The sequence below is a fragment of the Chiloscyllium plagiosum genome, unplaced genomic scaffold, assembly GCF_037043375.1.
Source record: "Chiloscyllium plagiosum isolate Xiang-an unplaced genomic scaffold, Cpla_swu_hap1 HiC_scaffold_9, whole genome shotgun sequence".
NCBI classification, from domain to species: domain Eukaryota; kingdom Metazoa; phylum Chordata; class Chondrichthyes; order Orectolobiformes; family Hemiscylliidae; genus Chiloscyllium; species Chiloscyllium plagiosum.
The window spans coordinates 5,701,378-5,727,627 of record NW_028270147.1 but is presented as its reverse complement, the minus strand read 5'-3'; the positions used below and the strand labels follow the sequence as shown (position 1 = coordinate 5,727,627).

General features: G+C 45.6%; 1 protein-coding gene across 8 annotated transcripts in view; it reads right to left on the bottom strand.

The window, feature by feature from the left end:
* Positions 1-25,006, bottom strand: part of LOC122554108 (lysophosphatidic acid receptor 3-like) — an 80,789-nt gene extending 55,783 nt beyond the window's left edge. The window contains exons 1-4 of one of the 8 annotated variants that reach the window (XM_043698594.2): positions 24,592-25,005; positions 9,089-9,145; positions 5,606-5,761; positions 2,787-3,539 (exon numbers count right to left, since the gene is read on the bottom strand). In XM_043698594.2, the coding sequence (XP_043554529.1) occupies positions 2,787-3,519 (733 nt within the window). In that variant the 5' untranslated portion in view covers positions 3,520-3,539; positions 5,606-5,761; positions 9,089-9,145; positions 24,592-25,005. Of the gene's footprint in view, positions 1-2,786; positions 3,540-5,605; positions 5,762-9,036; positions 9,056-9,088; positions 9,146-24,591 lie in introns of those variants that run through there. The other 7 variants (XM_043698593.2, XM_043698596.2, XM_043698595.2 and 4 more) reach the window with 7 other exon arrangements.
* Positions 25,007-26,250: the final 1,244 nt, after the last annotated feature.

Here is a 26,250-nt window from a genome sequence, read left to right as displayed (position 1 = left end):
CCAGGTAACATTCTGGGGAGCTGGGTTTGAATCCCACCACAGCAGATGCTGGGATTAAGAGTCCAATGATGGCCACTTTCAACTGTTGGTAAAACCCATCTGATTCACTAATGTCCTTTAGGGAAGGAAAATATTGTCCTTACCAGGTCTGAAGTCCATGTGACTCCAGACCCACGGCAACGTGGTTGACTCTTAACTGCCCTCTGTGCAATTAGAAATGAGTAATAAATGCTGGACTAGCCAGAGATAGCAACATGCTGTGAATGAATTTTTTTTAAATTTTAAAAACCTGCCGAGAATTATGAGTGAGTAGTCAGCAACGTTTGGATAATTCAGTTGGTTTTCACCTTGTCCTCCACCTTCACTTTAAGCCCTTTCTGAAATGCTTGTTACTCTTCTCCTTGTACAGCCCAGGCTCACTGTTTCTGCTGATTCCAGTGCGTCAACCCACCCAGGTTTGTCTGAATTGTATTCCAGCCTCTCCCTGTTCCCAGTGAAATGGGATGTAATTGAACTGTTGTTGATCTTGATGTGTACAGTCGCACCCAGAGGAGATACAAGTTCCAACAGGTTCAAAACAGAGCCACAGAATTGTTAACCACAATCTATCCACACAATAATCTCTTTACCTGACAAACCCAATGTTCACGCAACTATAGTGCTCACGAAACATCACTTGTTTATATAAAACAAAAGGCACACACAGCTTCTCCTTTGGCTCTTTGTGGATGTTGCTGGTAGGGCCAGCAATGATTATTCACCCTGATCCAGGTCTGACAGGTACCTGCTGGTTCCGGCCAGGTAGCAGGTTTGGTTCCTTGTTCATGATCCAGTTGGGTTTTATGGGGGAGTGGGGGGTTATCAAAAGAAGGGCTTATGCCCAAAATGTCGATTCTCCTTCTCCTTTGATGCTGCCTGACCTGCTGCGCTTTTCCAGCAACACATTTTTAAGCTCTGATCTCCAGCATCTGCAGTCCTGACTTTGTCCTGTAATTTTGTCCAAACTTCACACAGTTGTTACTGTCTCAGATCTTGTGACCCCAAAACATGAGCTCACGACCATCGAACCCCCACGCCCCACCCATTCAAAGGAAACATGCTCTCTACATCTAACCTGTCAAGACCCTTGAGGGTCTTATATGTTTCAAACAGGTATGTGTAGTTCAACAAAGGTTCCTTATGCTGTTCCTGGAATGAAAGCAGAGTGGGTTTATTTTTTGATTCATTGACAGGATGTGCCAGAATTTATTGCCCAACCCAATTTGTTAAGAGTCAACCACATTGCTGTGGGTCTGGAGTCACACATAGGCCAGACCAGAGAAGTATGGTAGCTTTCCTTCCCTGAAAGACATTAGTAAACCAGATGGGTTTTGCACCAGTAAATGAAGGGGAATGGGTCTGGATGGGTTACTTTTCGGAGGGTTGGTGTGGACTTGTTGGGCCGAAGGGCCTATTTCCACACTGTAGGGAATCTAATCTAATCTAATCCTTCCATGCTGCCATTTTGTTTGTATTTCACCATCTACCAGACTGGGATGTGAACCCATATCCCCAAGAACATTAGTCTAGAGTTACTGGCTTGCTCACCCAGTGACATGACCACCATCTCCTGCCTGGAAAGGCAGGTCTAGATTTCCTAGAGGTTAGAAATCTGTGAGATATTCTTGTTGAAACAGACCAAATCCTTTAAGGATTCGCATTGTGGATTATGTGAAAATGTTTTCCCCTGCTTAGGGAAGGTAGACCATGGAAATTAAAGTTAAGAAGAAACGTCATCACATTGAATAGAAAATGAGAAAAAACACTTTCTAGAAACGATTGTGAATCTTGGAAATATTGTTTTTTTTTTAATTTCATGAATTGGCTTTATATTTTTTTAGATTAGATTACTTACAGTGTGAAAACAGACCCTTCGGCCCAACAAGTTCACACCGACCCGTCCCCACCCAGACCCATTCCCCTAAATCTAACACTATGGGCAATTTAGCATGGCTAATTCACCTGACCTGCATATTTTTGGACTGTGGGAGGAAACCGGAGCACCCGGAGGAAACCCACGCAGACACGGGAAGAATGTGCAAACGCCACACAGTCAGTCGCTTGAGGCGGGAATTGAACCCGGGTCTCTGGCGCTGTGAGGCAGCAGTGCTAACCACTGTGCCACTGTGCCGCACACAGTGCTGCCAATTGTCTATGCCAAAGAGCTCATAGAAGTACATTCAAGACAGAGGTTAGGATCATAGAACTCCTACTGTGTGGAAACAGGGCATTCAGCCCATCAAATCCACACCAACTCTCCTAAAAGCATCTCACCTAGACTCACCCGACTAACTCTGCATTTCCCATGGCTAATGCACCTAGTCTGCATGTCTCTGGGCACTATGGCCAATTCACCCTAACTCACACTGGAACACCCGGAAGAAACTCAAGCAGACACGGGGAGAACATGCAAACTCCACACAGTCACCTGAGATTGGAATCAAACGCAGGACCTTGGCACTGTGAGGCAGCAGTGCTAACCACTGAGCCACCATGCCACCCTTGGTCAATGGTTGGGTATTAAAGAAATTGTAGGATCCAGGGATGAAGTGAGAAGATGTAGTGGAGGCAGATGATTAGAAATAGGAACTGCAATGGGCCCATTCAAAGTCTGGTTTCTCCATCAACAAGACTATGGTCAGTTTTCATCTTCCCAAAGACCAAGTGTTCACACAATGGGCCAAATTGATTTTTGACTGTATTACAGGGTGCTATAATACCAACAACTGAAGGAAGCAATCACTTACCCAGAACTGTCACAATGGTCTTTATCAGCTTCATAGGCATTTTGTTGCGTTTGATGGAGCCAGTCGTGTGAGACATCAAATTCAAGGTTTTCTTTCTGACGTAGATATAAATCCGCAGATATATTATTACAACAAAGCCAAGCATGAAGAGGTTGAATAGAGCCCAGAATATCAGGAAACTCCTGCTGTAAATGGGGGCCAGTGACGAACAGGTGCTGATGTCACAGATACAATTCCACCCCATGTTGGGGATGGTAGCCATGAAGACCGCAGTTCCCCAGATAACCAGGACCAGGAGAGTGACCCGACGTTTTGATAGGCTGCTGTGGAGTCTCATCTTGATGACAGAGAGGTAGCGTTCGATGGCAATTACCAGCAGGCTGTACAGTGATGCACAGAAGCTCACGTTCAGTAGCGCCTCACGCAGCAGGTAACGATGCACTGTCAGTGTCCTCGAAACTGGGCCCGTGTTAAACATCAGGAAGACGTAGGCCAGGCTGGCAAAAATGTCAGCAGACGCAAGATTGGCGAGCAAGTAGAAGAAAGGGAAATGGAACCGACGGTTGCGTATCACAGCGATTACGATCATGGTGTTACACAGGAAGATAAACAGGCAGCAAACTATACCAAAACCCAAACCCAGGTAATGGCGGATGCTCCATTCCTGTACCTCTGAGCTAGTTGTGAGATTGTAGAAAAAGTTCATTGTTTTGTTATAGTGGCAAGTCACCATCTTCCCTTCCAACTCAATGTCTGTAAAAGGAGAGAATGTAAATAAAATAAATATCCAGGCCGCTGGAAAAACTCCAACAGCAATTTGTCGGACACACTTAGCAGTAGACAAAGTCCCTTCAGTAAAACAGGAAACCTCGTGCCATTTAAATATCAACAACAAGGAGAACGTGCAGCTGAGCTTTAGCACAAAACTGTTACACAGGCCATGCCACAGGCCGGACAGAGAAACATTCAGGCTTTCTAGGGAGTGAGAATGTGTGTGTGTGGTATTGGGTGGGGGGGGGGGAGCGAGTGTGTCAGTGTGTGGGGAGGGGAGTGTGTTAGTGTGTGTAAGGGGGAGGGTGTCTATGTATGTGGGGGGGGTGTCTGTGTGTGGGGGGAGGGGAGTGTGTCTGTGTGTGGGGGAGAGGAATGTGTCTGTGTGTGGGGGGAGGGGAGTGTATCTGTATGTGGGGGAGGGGAGTCTGTCTGTGTGTGGGGGGAGGGAAGTGTGTCTGCGTGGGGGGAGGGGAGTGTGTCTGTGTGTGGGGCCGGGAGTGTGTCTGTGTGTGGGGCGGGGAGTGTGTCTGTGTGTGGGGGGAGGGGAGTGTGTCTGTGTGTGGGGTGGGGATTGTGTCTGTGTGGGGGGGAGAGGAGTCTGTCTGTGTGTGGGGGGCGGGAAGTGTGTCTGCGTGGGGAGAGAGGAGTGTGTCTGTGTGTGGGGCGGGAGTGTGTCTGTGTGGTGGGGGGAGGGGAGTCTGTCTGTGTGGGGGGGAGAGGAGTCTGTGTGTGTGGGGGGGAGGGAAGTGTGTCTGCGTGGGGGAGGGGAGTGTGTCTGTGTGTGGGGGAGAGGAATGTGTCTGTGTGTGGGGGAGAGGAATGTGTCTGTATGTGGGGTGGGGAGTGTGTCTGTGTGTGGGGGGAGAGGAGTCTGTCTGTGTGTGGGGAGCGGGAAGTGTGTCTGCGTGGGGGGAGGGGGGTGTGTCTGTGTGTGGGGCGGGGAGTGTGTCTGTGTGGGGGGGGAGGGGAGTCTGTCTGTATGTGGGGGGAGAGGAGTGTGTCTGTGTGTGGGGGGAGGGGAGTCTGTCTGTGTGTGGGGGGAGGGGAGACTGTGTGTGGGGGGAGGGGAGTGTGTCTGTGTGTGGGGGAGAGGAATGTGTCTGTGTTTTGGGGGCGGGGAGTGTGTCTGTGTGGGGGGGAGAGGAGTCTGTGTGTGTGGGGGGGAGGGAAGTGTGTCTGCGTGGGGGAGGGGAGTGTGTCTGTGTGTGGGGGGAGGGGAATGTGTCTGTGTGTGGGGGAGGGGAATGTGTTTGTGTGTGGGAGAGGAGAATGTGTGTGTGGGGGGAGGGGAGTGTGTCTGTGTGGGGGGAGGGGAATGTGTCTGTGTGTTGGGCGGGGAGTGTGTCTTTGTGTGGGGGGAGGGGAGTGTGTCTGTGTGTCGGGCGGGGAGTGTGTCTGTGTGGGGAGAGGGGAATGTGTCTGTGTGTGGGGGGAGGCGAATGTGCCTGTGTGTGGTAGGAGGGAGGGGAGTGTGTCTGTGTGTGTGGGGAGGGAGGGGAGTGTGTCTATGTGTGGGGGGAGGGGAATGTGTCTGTGTGTGGGGGAGGGGAATGTGTCTGTGGGGGGGGAGGGAGGGGAGTGTGTCTGTGTGTGGGGGGAGGGGAATGTGTCTGTGTGTGGGGAGGGGAATGTGTGTGTGGGGAGGGGAGTGTGTCTGTGTGTGGGGGGAGGGGAGTGTGTCTGTGTGTGGGGAGAGAGAGGGGAGTGTGTCTGTGTGTAGGGGGAGGGGAATGTGTGTGTGTGGGGAGGGGAGTGTGTCTGTGTGTGGGGAGGGGAATGTGTCTGTGTGTGGTGGGGGAATGTTTCTGTGTGTGGGGGGTTGTATGTGTCTGGATGTGGGGCGGGTGAGTGTGTCTGTGTGTGGTGGGGGCTCGTGTATCTGAGTGTGTGGGTTGGGGGAGCATATGGTGTGTCAGGGGCAATGTCTGTGATTGAAATTGGAGGATATCCCTCCTGTGGTTCTTGTTCATCTGACAAAGAGGGAGAACATGAAACTTACATTAGAGTTTTATCCTCTTCATACATTCACACATTTGCATACTTACGTCTCCCTGTTGCTGCAGTGAATGTTAGTCTAGGGCAAGACGTAAAATCAGCCCTTGATATGTTTGAGAATATCCAGGCTTCAAAAAGGAAACTAGAGTGCTAGGGGGGTTGTAGTGTTTCTGTTCTTTTCCTTTATCCATGCCAGTCCACCTGAACTGATGATAAGTAAATTAATGCAGTACACACATTCCAGGCAATAACTATCTTCAACAAGAGCAAGTCTGGCCATCTCTCCTTGATGTTCAACAGTATCATTGGATCCACCACCACCAGCAATGTGTGGAGTCACCCTTGACCAGAAACCCAACTGGAACAGCAAGAAGGAGCCAGTCTTGGGCTGGGTGTTCTGCAACAGGAAATTCACTCCTGACTCCCCAAAGCCTGTCCACCATCAACAAGACACATAATGGAGTGTGATGGAATACTCCCACTTGCCTGGATGGGTGCACCTCCAACAAGAAGGATATGTGTGTGTTTGGGAAACAATGCATAAGTGTGGGTGTGTATTGAGAGATAGAGTTTGTGTGACAGAGAGAAGGACGGAGGGATTCTGAGTGTGTGTGTGAATGTGAGTGTGTGTGTGTTTAGGAGACAGTGTGTGACAGAGAGATTGCGGGTGTAAGAGTGCATGCATGGTTTTTGAAAGACAGAGTGTGTGTATTTGATAGATACAGTTTATGTGTGAGACAAATGGAGAGAGAGAGAATGTGTGTGTTTGGGAGGCAGACAGCGTGTGTGTAACAGAACGAGAGAGAGTGTGGGGCTGGGCATGTGAGTGTGTGTATGTCTGTGTGTGTGAGTGTTGTGTGTGTGTGTGCGTGAGAGTATGTGTGTGTGAGAGAGTGTGTATGTGTCTGTGTGTGTGTGTATATGTGTGTGTCTGTGTGTGTGTGTGTGAATGTGTGTGCGTGAGAGTGTGTGTATGTGTGTGTGTGAGAGAGTGTGTATGAGAGTGTCTGTGTGTGTGTGTGAGTGTGTGTATATGTGTGTGTCTGTGTGTGTGTGAGTGTGTGTGTGAATGTGTGTGTGACAATGTGTGTGTGTGAATGTGTGTGTGTGTGTGTCTGTGTGTGTGTGTATATGTGTGTGTGTGTATATGTGTGTGTGTATAAGTGTATGTGTGAGTGTGTGTGTGTATATGTGTGTGTAAGTGTCTGTGTGTGAGTGTCTGTGTGTGAGAGAGTGTCTGTGAGAGTGTGTGAGTGTGTGTATATGTGTGTGTAAGAGTGTGTGTGTGTCTGTGTGTGTGTGTATATGTGTGTGTGTATGTGTGTGTGTATGTGTGTGTGTGTGTGTGTATATGTGTGTGTATGTGTGTGTGTGAGTGTGTGTGTATATGTGTGTGTAAGTGTGAGTATAAGTGTGTGTATATATATATGTGTGTAAGTGTGTGTGTGTGTGTGAGAGATAGAGCTTGACACAATTCAGAACAGCACTTCCCATCCACAAGCATCCATTCCCTCACCACCTAACGCTCCATTCCCTCACTCCCTGACACTCCATAGTAGCAGTATGTACCAGCTTTGCAGTAATTCACCAAGGTTCCTTAGACAGCACTTTCTAAACTCATGACCTCCACCACCTAGAAGGACAAGAGCAGAAGATGTGGGAAACACCATCGCATAGGAGCTCCCTGAGTCAAACAATATCTTGATTTGAAAGTCAGTGATTGCCATTTGGCTAGGTTTCTTTATTCCAGGTTGCATTGAATTCAAATCTCATCAGCGGGGTTTCAAATCTCATCAGCGGGGTTTCAAATCTCATCAGTGGGGTTTCAAATCTCATCAGTGGGGTTTCAAATCTCATCAGCGGGGTTTCAAATCTCATCAGTGGGGTTTCAAATCTCATCAGCGGGGTTTCAAATCTCATCAGCGGGGTTTCAAATCTCATCAGCGGGGTTTCAAATCTCATCAGCGGGGTTTCAAATCTCATCAGTGGGTTTCAAATTCGTGTCCTGATTACTTGCCCAGCATCATTATTGTGATGATGCCAACTCCCCCACCATCATGACATTGAGGGTCTATCTGGGAAAGCCCACAGGCCACAAGCCGATCGGGCAGTGAGGAAGACCCGGGGAAGTGGGTGGGGGCAGATGGTCCAGTGGTGAGTGTTACCAGCCACAAGGCACTTAGCAATGCCCCTGGGAATGTTGTACCAATGGATTGCACCTTCCTCACCATGCCCCCCCCCCCCCCCCAAACCCAGTCTCCCAGCACCGTAGAGTGCCCAGGTTAGTGACACGGGGAAGGGTTTCAGGTTCAGGGGGCTGAGTGCCTTTAATTCCCTGACTCCCTGGTCCTGAGGTGACACTGAGCCAGTTGGCCAGGCTGTACAGCATCAGCCATTTGCCTGCAGCTCTGGAGCTGTTTCATTCACTTGTGGGACACAGGCATCACTGGCTTGGTCAGCATTTATTACCCATTCCTACTTGCCCTTGAGAAGGTGGGGGTGAGCTGCCTTCTTGAACCGCTGCAGTCCATGTGCTGTGGGTAGCCCAACAATGCCCTCAGGGAGGGAATTCCAGGATTTTGACTCAGAAACACTGAAGGAACAGCAATATATTTCCAAGTCAGGATGGTGAGTGACTCGGAGGGGAACTTACAGGGGGTGGTGTTCCCCTGCATCTGCTGCCCTTGTCCTTTTGGATGGATGTGGTCATGGGCTTGGAATGGGTTATCTCAGGAAATCCTGCAGGATTGAAGGTAATTGGCTTCTGGCTGCCCTTTTGAACCCAAGACCTACTCATTTGGATGCTAATGGTCACACAGTATAATTTTAGAAAGAGAGGGGACCACTTCTCAAGACAAACTCAGGAATGGTCATTCATATCATGTTCTACTCTGAGATCCAGTTATTTGCACCCAACCACAAGAATTTTAACATCATAATTATCTCATGTGAAAGCTGAAAGTGATAACCCGGGATAGTAAACTACGCATATTGAATTACTATGCTCCAGAGTGCATTCCCTGAAAGGAATTTCAGACACATTCTGTGGTAACATTTAAGGGATTGGATACACTTTTAAAAAGAAAATGTTTTGAGGACCACAGTGATGGGATGGCTCCTTCAGAGATGGGCTGAATGACCTCATTCTGAGTCACATCATTTTCTGATGCCACGACTGGTCAGCACATCAATAAGTTTGGAATGATGGCAAAATGTTTGCCTTTCAATAGGAACTGTTTCAAAAGAGCTTTACATAATGTAGCTGATGAGAGGGTGAGATCAGAGAGAACAGCCAAATATCATAAAATCTTTTGCATTTCAAAGTAATCCATGGAATGCAATTCTTTGGAATATTTGTGAGAGATGTGATTGGGAGCTACGTGCATGTTCCTGCAATATGTCTTTATCTCTGTCTGATGTTGAACATTATATGCAAAGTTTGCACTATATTCTCTCTAAGATTGTGAAAGAAAATACTCACAAAGACAATCTGAAAAGTCATAAAAATATACATGAAAATTGGAATCACGTACAAGCAATAATAAGTATTTCTCCCAAAGATTCCACGTATCATAGAGAGCTCTTCATCTCTGCAAAAACATTTAAGAAGGAGTTATAATCCCTGTAAGATTTTTAGATAATAAAACAAAGCCCAGCATTTCACATTGTTTCCAGATAAATCTGAAGAAATGGAATGATCAGCTTTTCAAAATGTGGAGGTACCGGTGTTGGACTGGGGTGGACAAAGTCAGAAGTCACACAATACCAGGTTAAAGTGCTGCACTTTTCCCAGGTTCACCTGATGACGGAGCTGTGCTTTGAAAGCTTGTGATTTCAAATAAACGTTTTAGACTATACCTTGGTGTCAACCGACTTCAATTTTTCACAGCAAGACAGTAACTGGAGGAAAGAATGTAGATGACAGGATGGGTCCAACAGATTAATCACTCACAATCACCAACACAATTCAGCCAATGACACACCTTATTCTCAGTAATCTGTCATCATACATCAATGCAAACGATCTCTGTTAGTGTTGAACAAGTTAAGATCGAGCTCATCAGGAGTGTCATTCCTGATGAAGGGCTTTTGGCGAAACGTCGATTCACCTGCTCCTCGGATGCGGCCTGACCTGCTGTGCTTTTCCAGCACCACTCTCTCGACTCTGATCTTCAGCATCAGCACTCCTCATTTTCTCCTAAGGTCGAGATCTGGTCAATTCGTCTACTTTGTTTTTCAGGAATGTATACAAAATGAAGAATTTGCAAGATTCTCCTGAGAACTCACTGTGATTCAGGAAGATGCTTTTTTGAAGAGAGGTCATTGTGCCCAAAACGGTAACTCTGACATCTCTCCCCACAGATGCTGCCAGACCTGTTGAGCTTTCCAAGCGATTTCTGTTTTTGTTTCTGATCTCCAGCATCTGCAGTTGGTTGGGTTTTCTCACCCTGGGTCTGCGCTGCTTAACCATTATCACCGAGGATATGTCGCTGAGCAAAGCTAAGAGGGATAGGTGCCTGGAGGACTCGCTGGAGAATAGGGCCATCCTTTTCCCTATAGACAGCCACAGGACACCACCCAGCCAGAGTTAACCTGGACACTGATTCCAACCTGGGTTAGTGTGGACAGTGTGGACAGTGTGGACAGTGTGCTCAGTGTGGTCAGTGTGGTCAGTGTGGACAGAGTGAACAGTGTGGTCAGTGTGGATAGTGTGGATAGTGTGGTCAGTGTGGTCAGTGTGGTCAGTGTGGACAGTGTGAACAGTGTGGTCAGTGTGGATAGAGTGGATAGTGTGGTCAGTGTGGTCAGTGTGGGCAGTGTGGTCAGTGTGGTCAGTGTGTTCAGTGTGGACAGTGTGGACAGTGTGGACAGTGTGAACAGTGCGGTCAGTGTGGATAGTGTGTTCAGTGTGGACAGTGTGGACAATGTGGTCAGTGTGGACAATGTGGTCAGTGTGGACAGTGTGGACAGTGTGGACAGTGTGAACAGTGCGGTCAGTGTGGATAGTGTGTTCAGTGTGGACAGTGTGGACAATGTGGTCAGTGTGGACAGTGTGAACAGTGTGGTCAGTGGGGATAGTGTGGTCAGTGTGAACAGTGTGGTCAGTGTGAACAGTGTGGACAGTGAGGACAGCGTAGTCAGTGAGGATAGTGTGGTCAGTGTGGACAGTGTAGTCAGTATGGACAGTGGGGTGAGTGTAGTAAGTGTAGTCAGTGTGGATAGAGTAGTTAGTGTGGATAGTGTGGTCAGGGCAGACAGCGTAGTCAGTATGGATAGTGTGGTCAGTGTGGTCAGTGTGGATAGTGTGTTCAGTGTGGACAGTGTGGACAATGTGGACAATGTGGTCAGTGTGGACAGTGTGGACAGTGTGGAACAGTGTAGTCAGTGTGGATAGTGTGGTCAGTGTGGTCAGTGTGGATAGTGTGGTCAGTGTGGTCAGTGTGGTCAGTGTGGATAGTGTGTTCAGTGTGGATAGTGTGGACAGTGTGGACAATGTGGTCAGTGTGGACAGTGTGGACAGTGTGGTCAGTGTGGACAAAGTGGTCAGTGTGGACAAAGTGGTCAGTGTGGACAGTGTGGACAGTGTGGTCAGTGAGGACAGTGTATTCAGTGTTTACAGTGTGGTCAGTGTGGTAGTCAGGGTAGTCAGTGTGAAGGAGGACTCCTGATAGTGCAGCATGGATTCCAGGATTTTCTGTACATTGCAAGGGTAAATTCTACCATCTTTATCTCTGCTACCTCACACTGACAGAGGCACCTCCCTCTCACTCGGCCACTGTACCATAGACTGGTCCCTTTATCTACGGAGACCCACACTGACATTGGAGACAGCCCAGGCAAGGCTCACCAAGCTGCTCCCATGTGGAGGGATTGCCGTTAGAGGAGAGGTTGACGAGTACTCATTGGAGTTTAGAAGAACCTGAGGAGACATTATTGAAACATACAGGATTCTCTGAGGACTTGACAGTGTAGATGCAGATGCAGATGTTTTTCCTTGAGGGTTAGTCTCGCTTCAAAATGCATTATCTCAGTGTAAGATGTTGCACGTTGAAGACAGGGATCAGAGGAATTCTTCCCTCAGAGAGGAGTGACTCTGCGGAATGCTTTACCACAGAGGGGTGTCGAGAGTGTTTCATTAAATAGGTTCAAGGCTGAGAGGTGAGAGTCATAGAGATGTACAGCACTGGAACAGAGTCTTCTGTCCAACTCATCCATGCCAACCAGATATTCTAAACTAATCTAGTCCCATTTCCCAGCACCTGGCCCATATCCCTCCAAACCCTTCCTAGTCATATGCCCATCCAGATGCCTTTTAAATGTTGTAATTGTACCAGCCTCCACCACTTCCTCTGGCAGTTCATTCCATACACGTACCACCCTCTGTGTGAAAAGGTTGCTCCTTCAGTCCGTTTTAAATTTTACCCCTCTTACTCTTAACCTTTGTCCCCTAGTTCTGGACTCCCCCACCCCAGGGAAAAGACCTTGTCTATTTACCCTATCCATGCCCCTTAGAATTTTATAAACCTCTATAAGGTCACCCCTCAGCCTCCAACGCTCCAGGGTAAGCAGCCCCAGCCTATTCAGCCTCTCCCTATAGCTCAAATTCTCCAACCCAGGCAACATCCTTGTAAATCTTTTCTGAGAGAGATTTTAAAAAGACAGAAGAGTGAATTTTTTTTACACTGAGGGTGGTTTGTGTGTAGAATGAACTTCCTGAGGAAGTTTAAAAGACATTTGGATGGGTACATGAATAGGAAAGGTTTGAAGGGATATGGGCCTGGAGCAGACAGGTAGGACTAGCTTAGTTTGGGATGATGGTCAGCATGGACTGGTTGGACTGAAGAGTCTGAAGGGTATGAGAGAGACAGTAAATAAATCAGGGGTTATGGGGGAAAAGGCAGGAGAGTGGAGTTGAGGGTTATCAGTTCATCCATGATCTCATTGAATGGCGGAGCAGACTCGATGGGCTGAATGGCCTACTTCTCCCCCTGTGTCTGACAATCTCATAATCTTATGAAGAGCATGAAAGTCTTGATCTCAGGATTTCAACAGAATTGATTTCAAACATTTGAAAGCAAACCCTGCTATTGGGCTTTCACTGTTAGTCACATGACAGGCTCTGCAAGTACATGAACAGTGAGGGTGCCCCTTGCAGTTGCGAAAGCTGACAGATATAAAACCTATAAAATCACAGTCAAATATATAACTGCAGATAGCCAGGTGGTGAAGGCTGGAACTGGAGCCAATCTTTACAACCTCTTATAAACATTTTATTTATAGAGATAAACATTTTAAGCATGCACCTTCTAACACAACGTTAAAGTTTCAGTCTGCTTTAGTTTACATGATGTAAATAAATCCCTGGATAATTACATATTTCCTGCTGTTTGTCTCCAGAGGGGAGGTTTTAACAAATGATACAGATGACTTAATGAGGCCGAACATCAACATCCCACATGAGGCTCATTATCGTCCAAGCCATAGCATGGAGAAAGAGGGCTCTTGTGGTGTCCCTACGCCTGAGCCTTTACCTCTTATACATTAACGATCTGGACGAAGGAACTGAGGGCACTGTTGCTAGGTTTGTAGATGACACAAAGATAGATAGAGGGATAGTTAGTGTTGAGGAAGAGGGGAGGCTGCAGAAGGACTTGGACAGGTTGGGAGAGTGGGCAAAGAAGTGGCTGATGGAATATGATGTGGACAAGTGAGAAGTCAGGAACAGTAGAGTATAAGCTATTTTCTAGATGTGCAAAGGCTTTGGAAATCTGAAACACAAAGGGTGTTGGGAGTCAAAGTTCAGGATTGCCTTAAGGTTAACATGCTGATTCAATTGGAAGTTAGAAAGGCATTCATTTCAAGAGGGCTGGAATACAAGAGCAGGAATGCACTGCTGAGGCTGTATAAAGCCGTGGTCAGACCACATTTGGAATATTATGAATTGTTTGGGTCCTGTATCTAAGGGATGATATGTTGGTGTTACAGGGGGTCCAGAAGAGGTTTACAAGAATGATCTCGGGGATGAAGGGTTTGCCATATGAGGATTCTGGGTCTGTACTCGATGGAGTTTAGAAGGTTGAGAGGGAAAATGATTGAAATTTACAGAACACTGAGAGGCCTGGATAGAGTGGACGTGGTGCTTCCACTAGTAGGACAGACTAGGACCTGAAGGCACAGCCTCAGAATGAAGGGACGACTCTTTAGAACTGAAATGAGGAGGAATTTCTTCAGCCAGAGAGTGATTAATCGGTGGAACTCATTGCCATAGAGGGTTATGGAGACAAAGTCATTGAGTGTCTTTAAAACAGAGATAGATAGTAAGGAGATTAGTAAGGAGATCAAAGGTTATGGGAAGAAGGCAGGAGAATGCCACAATCAAATGTTGGAGCAGACTCGATGGGCTGAATGGCCTAATTCTGCCACTGTATTTTATGGAGCCAGGAGGTACAGGTTCAAATCCTATCTGCTCCCGAGCTGTGTAATAAGATAGAAAATACCTAACTTGGAGAAAGACAATGGGTAAAATGGTAAAGAGATCTGAGTGACATGGGCTATGGTAAGACATGTGGGAGATTCAGATAAGAAGTCAGGCAAGGCCTTTCTTGACATGGAGAAACCGATCGCATTCCCCAACAGAATGCCAGATATTGAGACAAGACTATCATTATGGAGCATCGAGATGCCTGTTAATGGGGACAGGTGCTTGGTATCACCCTCATTAACAGATCTCGTTTATTGACTGCTTCCTAGCCTACCATCTTTCCGTAAGGAAATAAGATGTCAACAATTCCCGAAACAAAGGTCATTCAGTCATACAGCACGGAAATAGATTCTTCGGTCCAACCAGTCCATGCCGACCATGGTCCCAAACTAAACTAGTCCCACCTGCCTGCTCCTGGCCCATATCCCTCCAAACCCTTCCTATCCATGAACTTATCCAAATGTCTTTTAAATGGTGTAACTGCATCTGCATCTGCATCCATCACTTCCTCCAAACTTCTAAAAAGTCACCCCTCAAACTCCTATGCTCCGATGAATAAAGTCCCAGCCTATCCTTATAACTGAAAACCCTCCATTCCCAGCAACATCTTCGGAATTGCTTTCTGAGCCCTCTCCAGCTTAATAATATCCTTCCTATAGCAAGGTGGACTGGAAGTGTACCCAGTATTTTAGAAGGTACCTGACTACTCCGCCTCACTGCTTGCTCCCTCTCACCCTCCATCTTAGTTACCCCACAGAATCACCCAAACATTACAGTGCTGATGGAGGTCATTCAGCCCATCTTTTTTTTTTTCCTTTTATTCATTCACGGGATGTAGCAGCATTTATTGCCCATCTGTATTGCCCAGAGGCCAGTAAAGAGTCAACCACATTGCTGTGGGTCTGGAGTCACATGTAGGCCAAACCAGATAAGGATGGCAGATTTCCTTTCCTAAAGGACATTGATGACCCAGATTCCAACAACTGACAACAGTTTTGTCCACATCATTAGATTCTTAACTCCAGATATTTATTGAATTCAAATTCCGCTACCTGCCAATACAGGATTTGAACCCAGGCCCCCAGACATTATCTAGGTTAACAGTCCTGTGATAATACCACTAGGCCATTGCCTCCCCTAATAGCTGCATTGGTTCTGTTATCTCGTGCCAATCTCCTGTCTTGTCTCCATACTCCCGCACACCATTTCTATCTACCTGGGATCAATGTTACAGGGTATCAGCAGTAGCTTAATGGACCCCAGATCCATGGATGCCGGAGCCCGGAACATGCCAGCATTCCCATTCCATCCTGGTTCCTTCTGATCCTCTTACAGCTCACTTCTGTGACTCTGTGATGCCCCTCTGGGGACCCTCCGGGAAGCTACCATTCTAACGCTGCTTCTGTACGCTGGGGACAGACAGCCAGCTGATTGACTGGACCAAGGTTCATCTCCAACAGGAAGGAAATCGAGAGTTACAAGGAGAAGGCAGAGGAACAGAGTTGAGAAACATATCAGCCATGATCGAACGGTGGAGCAGACTCGATGGGCCGAACGGCCAAATATACCTTATGGACTAAGGGTTCCTCGCTCACTTTCCTAGGTGCACACTCACTTGAGCGCACTACGATGCTCACAGCACCCCTGGTGTTCCATTCTCTGCTGATCCCTGCTGTTCCCTGCTCCTACCTACTGTGCCCTTCCTGTGCTGTGCCCCCTCAGTCTGAGCTACAGGGCTCATGGTGCCATTTACTGCAGAATCAAAGCTAGGAAACTTGCCGTGGTTGGTATCAGCTCTCGGTCCAGTCAAGAGAGTCACAATCCCCTTCAACAACTTACCCACCCCTAAGATACAGTTCATCAGTCTGTACTTCCTTGGCTTTTCCTTATCATGTTTCTTAAATAGTTGGCCTCCATAGAGATCTTAAATTAAATTAATTAAAGTGCTGCTCCTCAAAATAAAGGAGTCAATTACAAGGTATTCTTGAGTAAAAGAAACAGGTATTTTGTTACTTACTAACCTTGAGAAAAATAATGTAACACATTATCAAACATGCATAAACTCAGGTAGAAAGTTTAAAAAGGGGAGAGTGCCTAATGAAATATAAAAATAATGAATATGCAGTTTAATTTTTTTTAAGAGACTTTGCGTTGTTTTAGTCAAGTCTGAGAGAATCCCTGTTTTGTAGATGCCTACAGTGTGGAAACAGGCCCTTCAGCCCACACCAACTCTCTGAAGAGTAACCCACCCAGACCCATTTCCCTCTGATTAATTGACCTAACACTATGGGCAATTTAGCATGGCCAATTCACCTGACCTGCACATCTTTGTGACAGTGGGAGGAAACCTCACACAGACATTGGGAGAATGTACAAACTCCACACAGACATTCACCCAAGGCTAGAATTGAACGTGGGACCCTAGTGCTGTGAGGCAGCAGTGCTAACCATTGAGCCACTGCCGCCCCAGATTAGCTTAGATAATTTTCATACTGATGTCCTGAATTTGCTCAATCTGTGATCATTGTGGCCATTTTAAGTCTGTGGTTCCTTCCTTATAAAACCACTTTAATCCATGAAGGTTCCAAGTTTTAAAATCAGATAACAGAAATCAAAAGTTAATAGCCCCAATTTTAGCAATATCACAGTAACTGTTAGTTTTGTCCCGAATTATCAAAGCTAAAAGATTTCCAAAATCTTGCAAACAAATAGATAACAAGACAAACTATCCTTGGGGTCACATGAAGATCTGGTAAACAGTATACAGTGGAGAGCTATATCACTGCTCATTCTCTATCCATAAGTATGGACCATTGCAATGAGAAATGTCGGGATGGCACAGTGGGTCAGTAGTTATCAATGCTACCTCACAGCACCAGGGACTGGGGTTCAATTCTACTTTTAGGCAATTGTGTGGAGTTTGCACATTCTTCCTGTGTCTGTGTGGGTTTCCTCCCACAGTCCAAAGATGTGCAGGTTAGGTGAACTGGCCAAGCTAAGTTGCCCATAGTGTTCAGGGATGTGTAGGTTAGGTGCATTAGTCAGGGGGAATGTGGAGGAGTGGGTCTGGGTGGGATACTCTTTGGAAGGTTGGTGTGGACTTTTTTGGGCCAAAAGGCCTATTTCCACACTGTAGGGATTCTATGGTTCTATTCTATTACCTGCAAATCACTGCCTAGTGTCTAAATACTGCATACTAGAACCAAGGATGATAAATATTTGTCACTTTCAAGGATCCATTTGTATTTTAAAAATCTAGTGTCAGAATGAAGTTGGCAAATCAAAATCAGTGTCTAGATTTGAGTGGGGCTGGAAAAGCACAGCAGGTCAGACAGTATCCGAGGAGCAGGAGAATAGGCGTTTCAGGCAACAGCCCATCACGTTCATCGAAATCAAAATCAGTGTAGAGTCATGTCGTGCAATCTACAAAATAACATGTTCCAGAAGACATCCTCCAGGTTCCTATGATAGAATTATGTCAGTATAAAACATCTTGAAGAATTTATCACTTGGAGAACCAGGGTTACCTGGGGGTAATTATAAGACAATAAGCCTGTGAGGGATAGCTTTACATTATAAACTGTTACGGCAAAATGAGATTGTGACCCTGAAGGTACACAGTTCTGGGCAAACATGATATTACTGCACATGGGGTTTGAATTAGATCTGGAATCTATGATGCTAGTTCTTTTTTCGTGGATCCTTTCCTTGCCCAACCCAACCCCCACTGACTGTCAGTTGACTAAATAAACTAAAGAAACAGCACTTAAAGTGGCCACTGTAACATTCAGAGCAAACTGATCAAACGAAGTTACAATTCAATGAGTATATTGATCCACCCAGCCCCTGTGATGCCCATGAAATATAGTTACATGATGCACATCGTAGGATTGAAATGGACCAGTGGAGGTATTTATTTATAAATGAACAAGTATTTATCAAATGAGTTACATAGAAACATAAAAAATAGGAGCAGGAGTAGGCCATTCGGCCCTTCGAGCCTGCTCCACCATTCAATCTGATCATGGCTGATCAAGCAATCCCAGTATCCCATTGTCCCCATACCCCATGATCCCTTTAGCTGCAAGGGTCATGTCTAGCTCCCACTTGAATATATCTAATGATTTGGCCCCAACAGTTTCCTGTGGGAGAGAATTCCACAGGCTCACAACTCTCTGAGTGAATAAATGCTTCACCATCTCAGTCCTGAATGGCTTACCCCTTATTCTTAGAGTGTGATCCCTTGTTCTGGACTTCCCCAACATCGGGGACATTCTTCCCGCACCTAGCCTGCCCAGTCCCATCAGGATTTTATATGTTTCTATGAGATCATATTCCCCTCATTCTTCTAAATTCCAGCAAGTACAAGTCCAGTCCATCCAGTCTTTCCTCATATGTCAGTCCTTTATGTATACACTTTGATTGAGACAATTAAAATCCATCTGTGATCGGGGGCAGTGAATAATGAATAAGTTTTTTGAACGGCAGCCAGTTATAGTTATGCTTGATCAAGTCACGTCCCAAAATTCACCTACTCACCAACGTCAAACTGCTGATATTGAATAACAATTGGGAGCTGCCAAAAAAAGTCTCTAATTTCTTAAATGCTGAGGCATGAAGATGAAATGTAATACTCCAGATCAAAATTAGGTTAGAGAACAAGCAATGATTAAACGATTAAACCTAAGGCATGCCTAGATTTTAAGGTCCTTACCAGCTGCACCACTGTTAGAGTAGGACTCACAAAGGTGACAAAGTTCCCAGTTTATTTCCACGATTGCTAGTCGCAGCTACTTACTAACAAGAAACTTAACTTGAGATTACCAATGCCATGGTAATTCAAGTTAAACAACATACTGCAAAACTGACGAGAGCTCATTAGCTATTTAAAGTCATTGGACAAATATTAAATGTTAAAATCTTTTCTCATAAATTACTGTACACATACATTTCTATTTCTTTGCCAATACTGGTTTTTTTAAAAACCTCAAGGCAACTTTAATGCATGAACTAAAGCACTACTCCATTAAGATTCTTCTGAGTTATAACTGAATATTTGACATTTGAGAAAACATTCTGCCACATTGAGTCATGATCATATTGAAATGTTGAGCAGGGTCGAAGGGCTGAATAGGAGAAAGTGAGGACTGCAGATGCTGAAGATCAGAGTTGAGAGTGTGGTGCTGGAAAAGCTCAGCAGGTCAGGCAGCATCTGCGGAGTGGGAGAGTCAACATTTTGGGCAAAAGCCCTTCATCAGGGTTATGCCCAAAATGTTGACTCTCCTGCTCCTCGGATGCTGCCTGACCTGCTGTGCTTTTCCAGCACAACATTCTCGATTCAAAGGGCCGAATGGCCTATTTCTGCTTCTATCTGCTATGTTTCTGTTATGCGACAGTACATAATTAATGAGGTGCTCAGATTGAGTCCTCGGTGTGAACTTCAAGTACAATTTAAACTTCAGCTTTCACCTTTTCGTTTACAAGTTGAGGGAGACTATTCCGCTCCCAAGTCTACATCCAGCTCGAAACAGACTTCCTATACCATGGGAATTTCGGGTAAAAATGAATTATTTTCCCAATTTCTTTTCTAAGCATCATGTTACAATGGATGTGAAATGTCACTAGGCACCATGTTATCCTCAATGAAGATTTAACTTATTGTAAACATGCAGCTCTGCTAAACACATTTTTCTTAAACCAAGGGAACTCTACATGTATTCCAATCTAATAAATCAAACAACAGTCCAACAGAGGACAATTGAGACCCCAAAGACAGAGAGTTGGGAAATAAAGTGACCTCCACAACAGGACAGTTGAATATGTTGGATTCCAAGGCCTGGGATGCATTAGATGTCAGGTCAATTCTCATCTTCAACCCATGGTGCAGGTGAATGTATCATCCATGTCACATGCACATTCAGTTACACACTGACTATTGTCTTTGGGGGAGGTTGCAGAAACATTACGTCACTATTTCACTTTCTTATATAACTGGGAGGGCACCGAATGTTGAGGTGAAAAACGAGGTCAGTACATTTAAAAATGTAAAGTTTGTGGTGTACAGAAAAAATGAAAAGATTAAAGAAGACGAAGGGCCTGTTCTGTGCTGTATTGTTCTATGTTCTAAGACACAGAATTGGGAAACTGGGGTATTTTCAGGATGGAAAACTGTAACTAATGGAATGCCGCAAAGATCAGCACTGGGGCAACAATTATTTACAATATATATATTAATGACTTGGTTGCAGGAAGTGAATATATTATTGTCAGATTTGCAGATGACACAAAAATAGGTGAGAAGGCAATTAGTGAGGATGATGCAAACAGTCTATGGAGAGAAATAGACAGGTTAAGCGAGTGGGCAAAAACTTGGCAGATAGAGTATTGCGTGGGGAAAATATGAGGTTCAGTGGGAAGAATAGATCTGAATATTAGTTGAATGCAGGAAGCTGCAGCCAAGACGGATTTGGGAATCCCCTTGAGTGAATCACAAAAAGATAACATTCAGGTTCAGCAGGGAAGGCAACTAGAATGTTGGTCTTTACTTCAAAGGGAATAGAGTATAAAAGTACAGGGGGTTTGCTAAAACTATGCAAGGCACTGACCTGACCACAGCGAGAACACTGTGAACAGTTTCAGGCCCCTTATCTAAGCAAAGATATATTGACATTGGAGGCAGACAGAGAAGTTTCACTCGATTGGTCAGATATAAGGAGGGAGTATTCCATGAGGAGAGGTTGAGTAGGTTAGACCTTTACACATTGGAAGAGAGAAGAATACGAGGTGATCTTATTGAAACATAAGAATTCTTAGTGGACTTGACATTGTAGATATGGAGAGAGTCTAGGACCAGAAGGCATTATCTCAAAATAGGGGGGTCACCCATTAAGAACAGAGATGAGGAAGAATTTCCTCATTCAGAGGGCAGTGAATGGAATTCTTTACCACAGACAGCTGTAGCGGCTGGATATTTGAGTATATTCAAGACTGAGAGAGAAAGGCTTTTGATCAGTGAGGGAATGAAAGATGATGCAGGTAAGACAGAAAGTGGAAATGGGGATTATGAGATCAGCAATTAACTCATTGAATAGCAGAGCAGGTTTGATGGACCACTCCTAGGTCTTATGGTGTTGGAGGAGTACATTTTGGTCGGAACAAGGATCACTAGCTATTTGCAAATCTGGTTGGAGAAGGAACAAAAGGAAGTCAGACTCCAAATATACCAAAGCCTAACAGATGTACAATAGGAAAGCCACAAAAAAAGAGAATTTTGTTTTCATTTCTGGTGAAATCGAATTGAAAAGCAGGAAAGTTGTGCTAAATCTGTATTGGAACTTATATGAGCCACACAGATCTCAAGAACATATTGTATTAAAGATATAAAGTCACTGAATAGGGTCCAGAACAGATTTCCAGAAACATGTGGGGTGTCAGTACCAGGAAAGGATTGACAGGCTGGAGCTCTTTACCTTTGAAGGAGAAAAGATGAAGGGTGATCCTATATCAGTCTTTATAATTGTGAGAAGCTTTTATAGAGTACTTATACATAAAATACTTCCTCTTGTGAAAAAGAACAAAAGGAGAGGCCCTCCGTAAGACAATCATAAAGTCATACAGCACGGAAACAGACCCTTCGGTCCAACCAGTCCATGCCAACCACAAACCCAAACTAAACTAGCCCCACCTGCCTGAGCTTGGCCCATATTATTCATGTACTTATCTAAGTATCTTTTAAATGTTGTAACTGTATCCGCATTCACTACTTCCTCTGACAGTTCGTTCCAAACCACCCTCCACATAAAAATGTTGCCACTTGTGTCTTTTTTAAGTCTCTATCCTCTCACCTTAAAAATATACCCCCAGTCTTGAAATCTCCCATCCTAGGAAAAAGACACCTGCCATTCACCTTATGATTTTATAAACCTCTATAACGTCACCCCCTCAACCTTCTTTGGAACCAAACCAGAATTCAGACATAAAACATTTACCAAAAGAGTGGTCAAATAAGCAACACTGCTATCACGGAGTACAGTTTATGTGGATGATATCGATATACTTAAGGGGAAGTGAGACACAGATGTGAGGGAGGAGGGAACAGAGAGTAATGGGAGTTGGTTTAGACATGAGAGGATGGGAGCAGGTTTGAGTGGACCATAAAAAAGTACAGGCTGGTTGGGCCGAATGTCCTTTTTCGTACTTTGCATATTCCCATCGAAGTTTGAGATCAAGGTTAGAGTGCTTTGTTGTTGGGTCAGTAATAAGATGTTGTTTCTTAGTGTTGCAAATGTAGAAACTTAAAACACAGGATCAGGAGGAGGCCATCCCACGGTTCTGTCAGTCTAGATACTGGTCAATGCCAACGCACAAACATTCTTTCCCAGAAATGGCCGAGGCAATTCCAAACCATTTCGTAGTGGGTTTTGCAAAACTTTGTGAATGGGAAGGTGAGCATTGCTCAGGTCACTAGGCACAATGACATCACAGCAAATGAGCCTATTTGTTTAACTACACAATTCACTGCCACAGAAGGCTGTGGAGGAAAGGTCATTGAGTGTATTTAAGACAGAGATAGATTCTTTATTGTCAAGGGGATCAAGAGTTACGGGGTGAAAGCGGGAGAATGGGGTTGAGAAACATATCAACCATGATTGAATGCTGGAGCAGACTCGATTTGTTGAACGGCTCAATTTCTGCTCCAATGTCTTATGGTCTTATGGTCTAATCTTTGAAAAGGTCCATGAGGCAGAGACGACCTGGGCCATTGGGTTGGAATGAGGTATACTCTGACTGTGACAGAGAGCTGACGAGAAAGCAATGGAAACCAATGGGGGATCTCTCTGTGTGGGCTGGCACTTTAAGAACTTCCCAGCTAATACAATCACAAAAACAATCAAATTCCCAAAAGTGGCCTCCCAGTCCATCAACTGAGAGACATCTATTGAAAGAGTCAACTTCATACCAGATCTAGAGCACAGTGAGGAAAACCGATTTCATTTGGATAGTCCCTGCTTGAACAGGGAATGTGGCCAGGATTAATGTGGATTTTAATGGAGTTTTGATCAAAAGAGAAAAAACTGCAGATGCTGAACAAGTAAAAACACAAACATTTTGAAATGAGTTAGCAACTTTAAAAAGAAAACGTGTGGATGACTATTCTGGTACAGATCAAACACCTTCAAATAGAAGCTGTGTAACACGGGATAACATTCCGAGGTCTGTTACTGAAGGGAAATGGGAAACAAATTAATGGCATTTAATTCAAGATACCACAGAGTGAGGGGCTTCAAGAGGGGTGTTGATGGACTCAGTGGAGACGCTGCAGATTGAATCAGCACTTTACCTTCAGAAGTATTTTATCTCCAGTTCTAAGCAAGGGTCACTGCTCCCGAAACGTTAACTCTGAAATCTCTCCACAGATGTTGCTAGACCTGCTGAGCTTTTCCAGCAATTTCTGGTTTTGTTTCTGATTTACAGCATCCACAGTTCTTTCAGGATTTTAAAAAAAAAAATATGTTATCTTATTGAGAAAATGTAGAAGGTTCTTGTGCCCTTATCTCTGAGCAGGAGCTCAGAGTCCCAGGGTCCAAGTCCCACCTGCTCCAGAACTGCGTCCTATCATTCCTGACTTCACTTGATGAAGGGGCAGTGCTCTGAAAGCTTGTGATTTCAAATAAACCTGTTGGACTATAACCTGGTGTGTGACTTTGTCCATCCCAAAACAACACTGGAACCTCCACATTATAACATCCCTGAAGAGGGTGATTAAGTTCTGAAGAAGGGCACTGGACATTAACTCTGTTTCTCTCTCCACAGTTGTGGCCAGAGATTCTCCAGTGATTTCTATTTTTGTTTCAATTAAACACATCTTCCAAGTGTGCCCACATCTCAATGAGTTTAGATAAAAGTTGTCACCACCCAACATCAGAATATCTGTTCCTTTACGTCCTTGCTGTTTGCTGGGACTAGGTGTAAGAAAACCAGCTGAAACTTTTCCCAACATTTCAACACCTCAGTAAAAAGAGAAACTTCATTGGCCATGCTTCCATGGCGTGGAAAGACTGTGAGAGGTGCTATATCAATGCAAACACATCTCTCCTTTCACAAATCATTGGCTGCACCCAGCCTTGCTCGACATTGGGGGGGATACTCCAGTTAAAACAATGTTTACGAAATGAAACATCAAGCTGGGAATAAAGTATTTAGCCACTGTCACTCTAACACCACTGATCCAGAATCTGGTTTCCAGCATCTGCAGTCATTGTTTTTACCACCTTAACAGACTGTCAGCCTGGCGCAGATTTATCCAAAGGAACGTTTACTTTGCGAAATTCCTTTTAGCAAAGTGTCTTTGTCCTAAACTCATTACACTCTGGGAAATCGTTCAAAAAGCATCACGATTTAACCCAAAACCACTGACACAGCAAGTCTTCCCAAAGCATGGCCAATGAAGTTTTGTTTTCAGTTGAGGTGTTGGGGGGATTTTCCTACAGCGTGTTCCAGCGAAAGGCAAGGAGGTGAGGGAGGGGATTATCTGATGTCGGGTTGCAGACTTACCTGGGAAATCTGGGACACCTGAATTATCGGTGGCAGAGCGGGGACAGAGTGAGGTGCTGGGGACCCCCCGCATTGACTCACCTCCTCCTGCCTCTGCGACTGGGCTCTGGGGAGTTGGCGTCTCACCCTCAGTGATCCCTGTGCATATGCAGCTCGGCTCGCCACCCCACTCGTTATCTTGTTTTCGTTTTGTTGTTGCTGCTGGCGGTGGTTCCTGTGAAACAGCCCGAGTTGAAGTTCTGGCTCCGTGCCCCTCAGCTCAGGAGTTTTATAAGTTGTGTTTTCAGCCAGGGGAGTGAGAGGGACGAAGCTGGCCTCGCCCCTTTGTCCCACTTTGAGTGGGATGGGGTTGCTCACGGAGGGAAGGGAAGATGCGAGTGTGTTTGGGTGGGGACATTGAGTCCATCCCTTCCCTCACTGCCAGGGAATTAATGTCGCTTCTCCCTGCGTGTCAGGGCAAGTTTCAACACTATCAGAGCAAGGGAACATGTCAAACAAGTCTGGGAATAGCTACTGAGGTTTCTTGGGTGAGGCACTGGATTTCAACATGCAGCCAATTCCGGCGACACAGCCTTGGCAAGGGCAAAACAGCCAACGACACCAGGAATGTTAACACTCCCGTAATTTCAGTTCAAGCCTGGATCCTTCTGGGAACTGCCAGAGTACTGGCACAGTGAGAGGGATGGAGTCCCAAAATACTGAGGGGCAACTATACCGTGGGAACAAAGCGTTTAGGAACAAGAGTGGGCCATTCAGCCCTTCAAGCCTGCTTCACCATTGGATAAGATCATGTGATGAATGAGGAGGGCATCCTTTCACAGGACTAGACAGGATAAACACAGGAAGGCTGTTCCCAGTGACTTGAGGAGTCCAGAACCGAGGATCACAGTCTAAGGGTAGGGGTGGGCCAGGACTGAGCCGCAGAGTCATAGAGATGTGCAACATGGAAACAGTCCCACCTGCCAGCACCCGGCCCATATTCCTCCAAACCCTTCCCATTCATATACCCATCCAGATGCCTCTTAAATGTTGCAATTGTACCAGCCTCCACCACATCCTCTGGCAGCTCATTCCATACACGTACCACCCTCTGTGTGAAAACGTTGCCCCTTTAGGTCCCTTTTAAATCTTCCCCCCCCTCCCCACCTTAAACCTATACCCCCTAGTTCTGTACACCCCCACCCCAAGGAAAAGACTTTGTCTGTTTACCTTAACCATGCCCCTCCTGATTTTATGAACCTCGATAAGGCCACCCCTCAGCCTCCAGGTTGAGCTCAGACTGAGATGGGAAAAAATGCCTTCCCCCTGAGAGTGGGGAGCCTGTGGAATTCTCTGCCACAGAAAGTGGTTGAGGGCAAAACATTAAATGTTTTCAAGAAACAGTTGTATGTAGTTCTTAGGGCTAAAGGGATGGGGAGGAAGCAGAAATTTAATGATCAGCCATGACCATAAGGAAGGGCTGAAAGGCCTATTCCCTCTCCAATTATATCGCTGATTAACTCCACGTTCTTTGCAGGGGGAGAGTGTACCCAGTGCGGGGGCAGAGTGAGCCTAGTGCAGGGAAAGTGTGTGCCCAGTGCAGGGGGAGTGTGGGCCCAGTGCAGGGGGAGAGTGTGCTCAGTGCAGGAGGAGAGTGTGCCCAGTGCAGGGGGAGAGTGA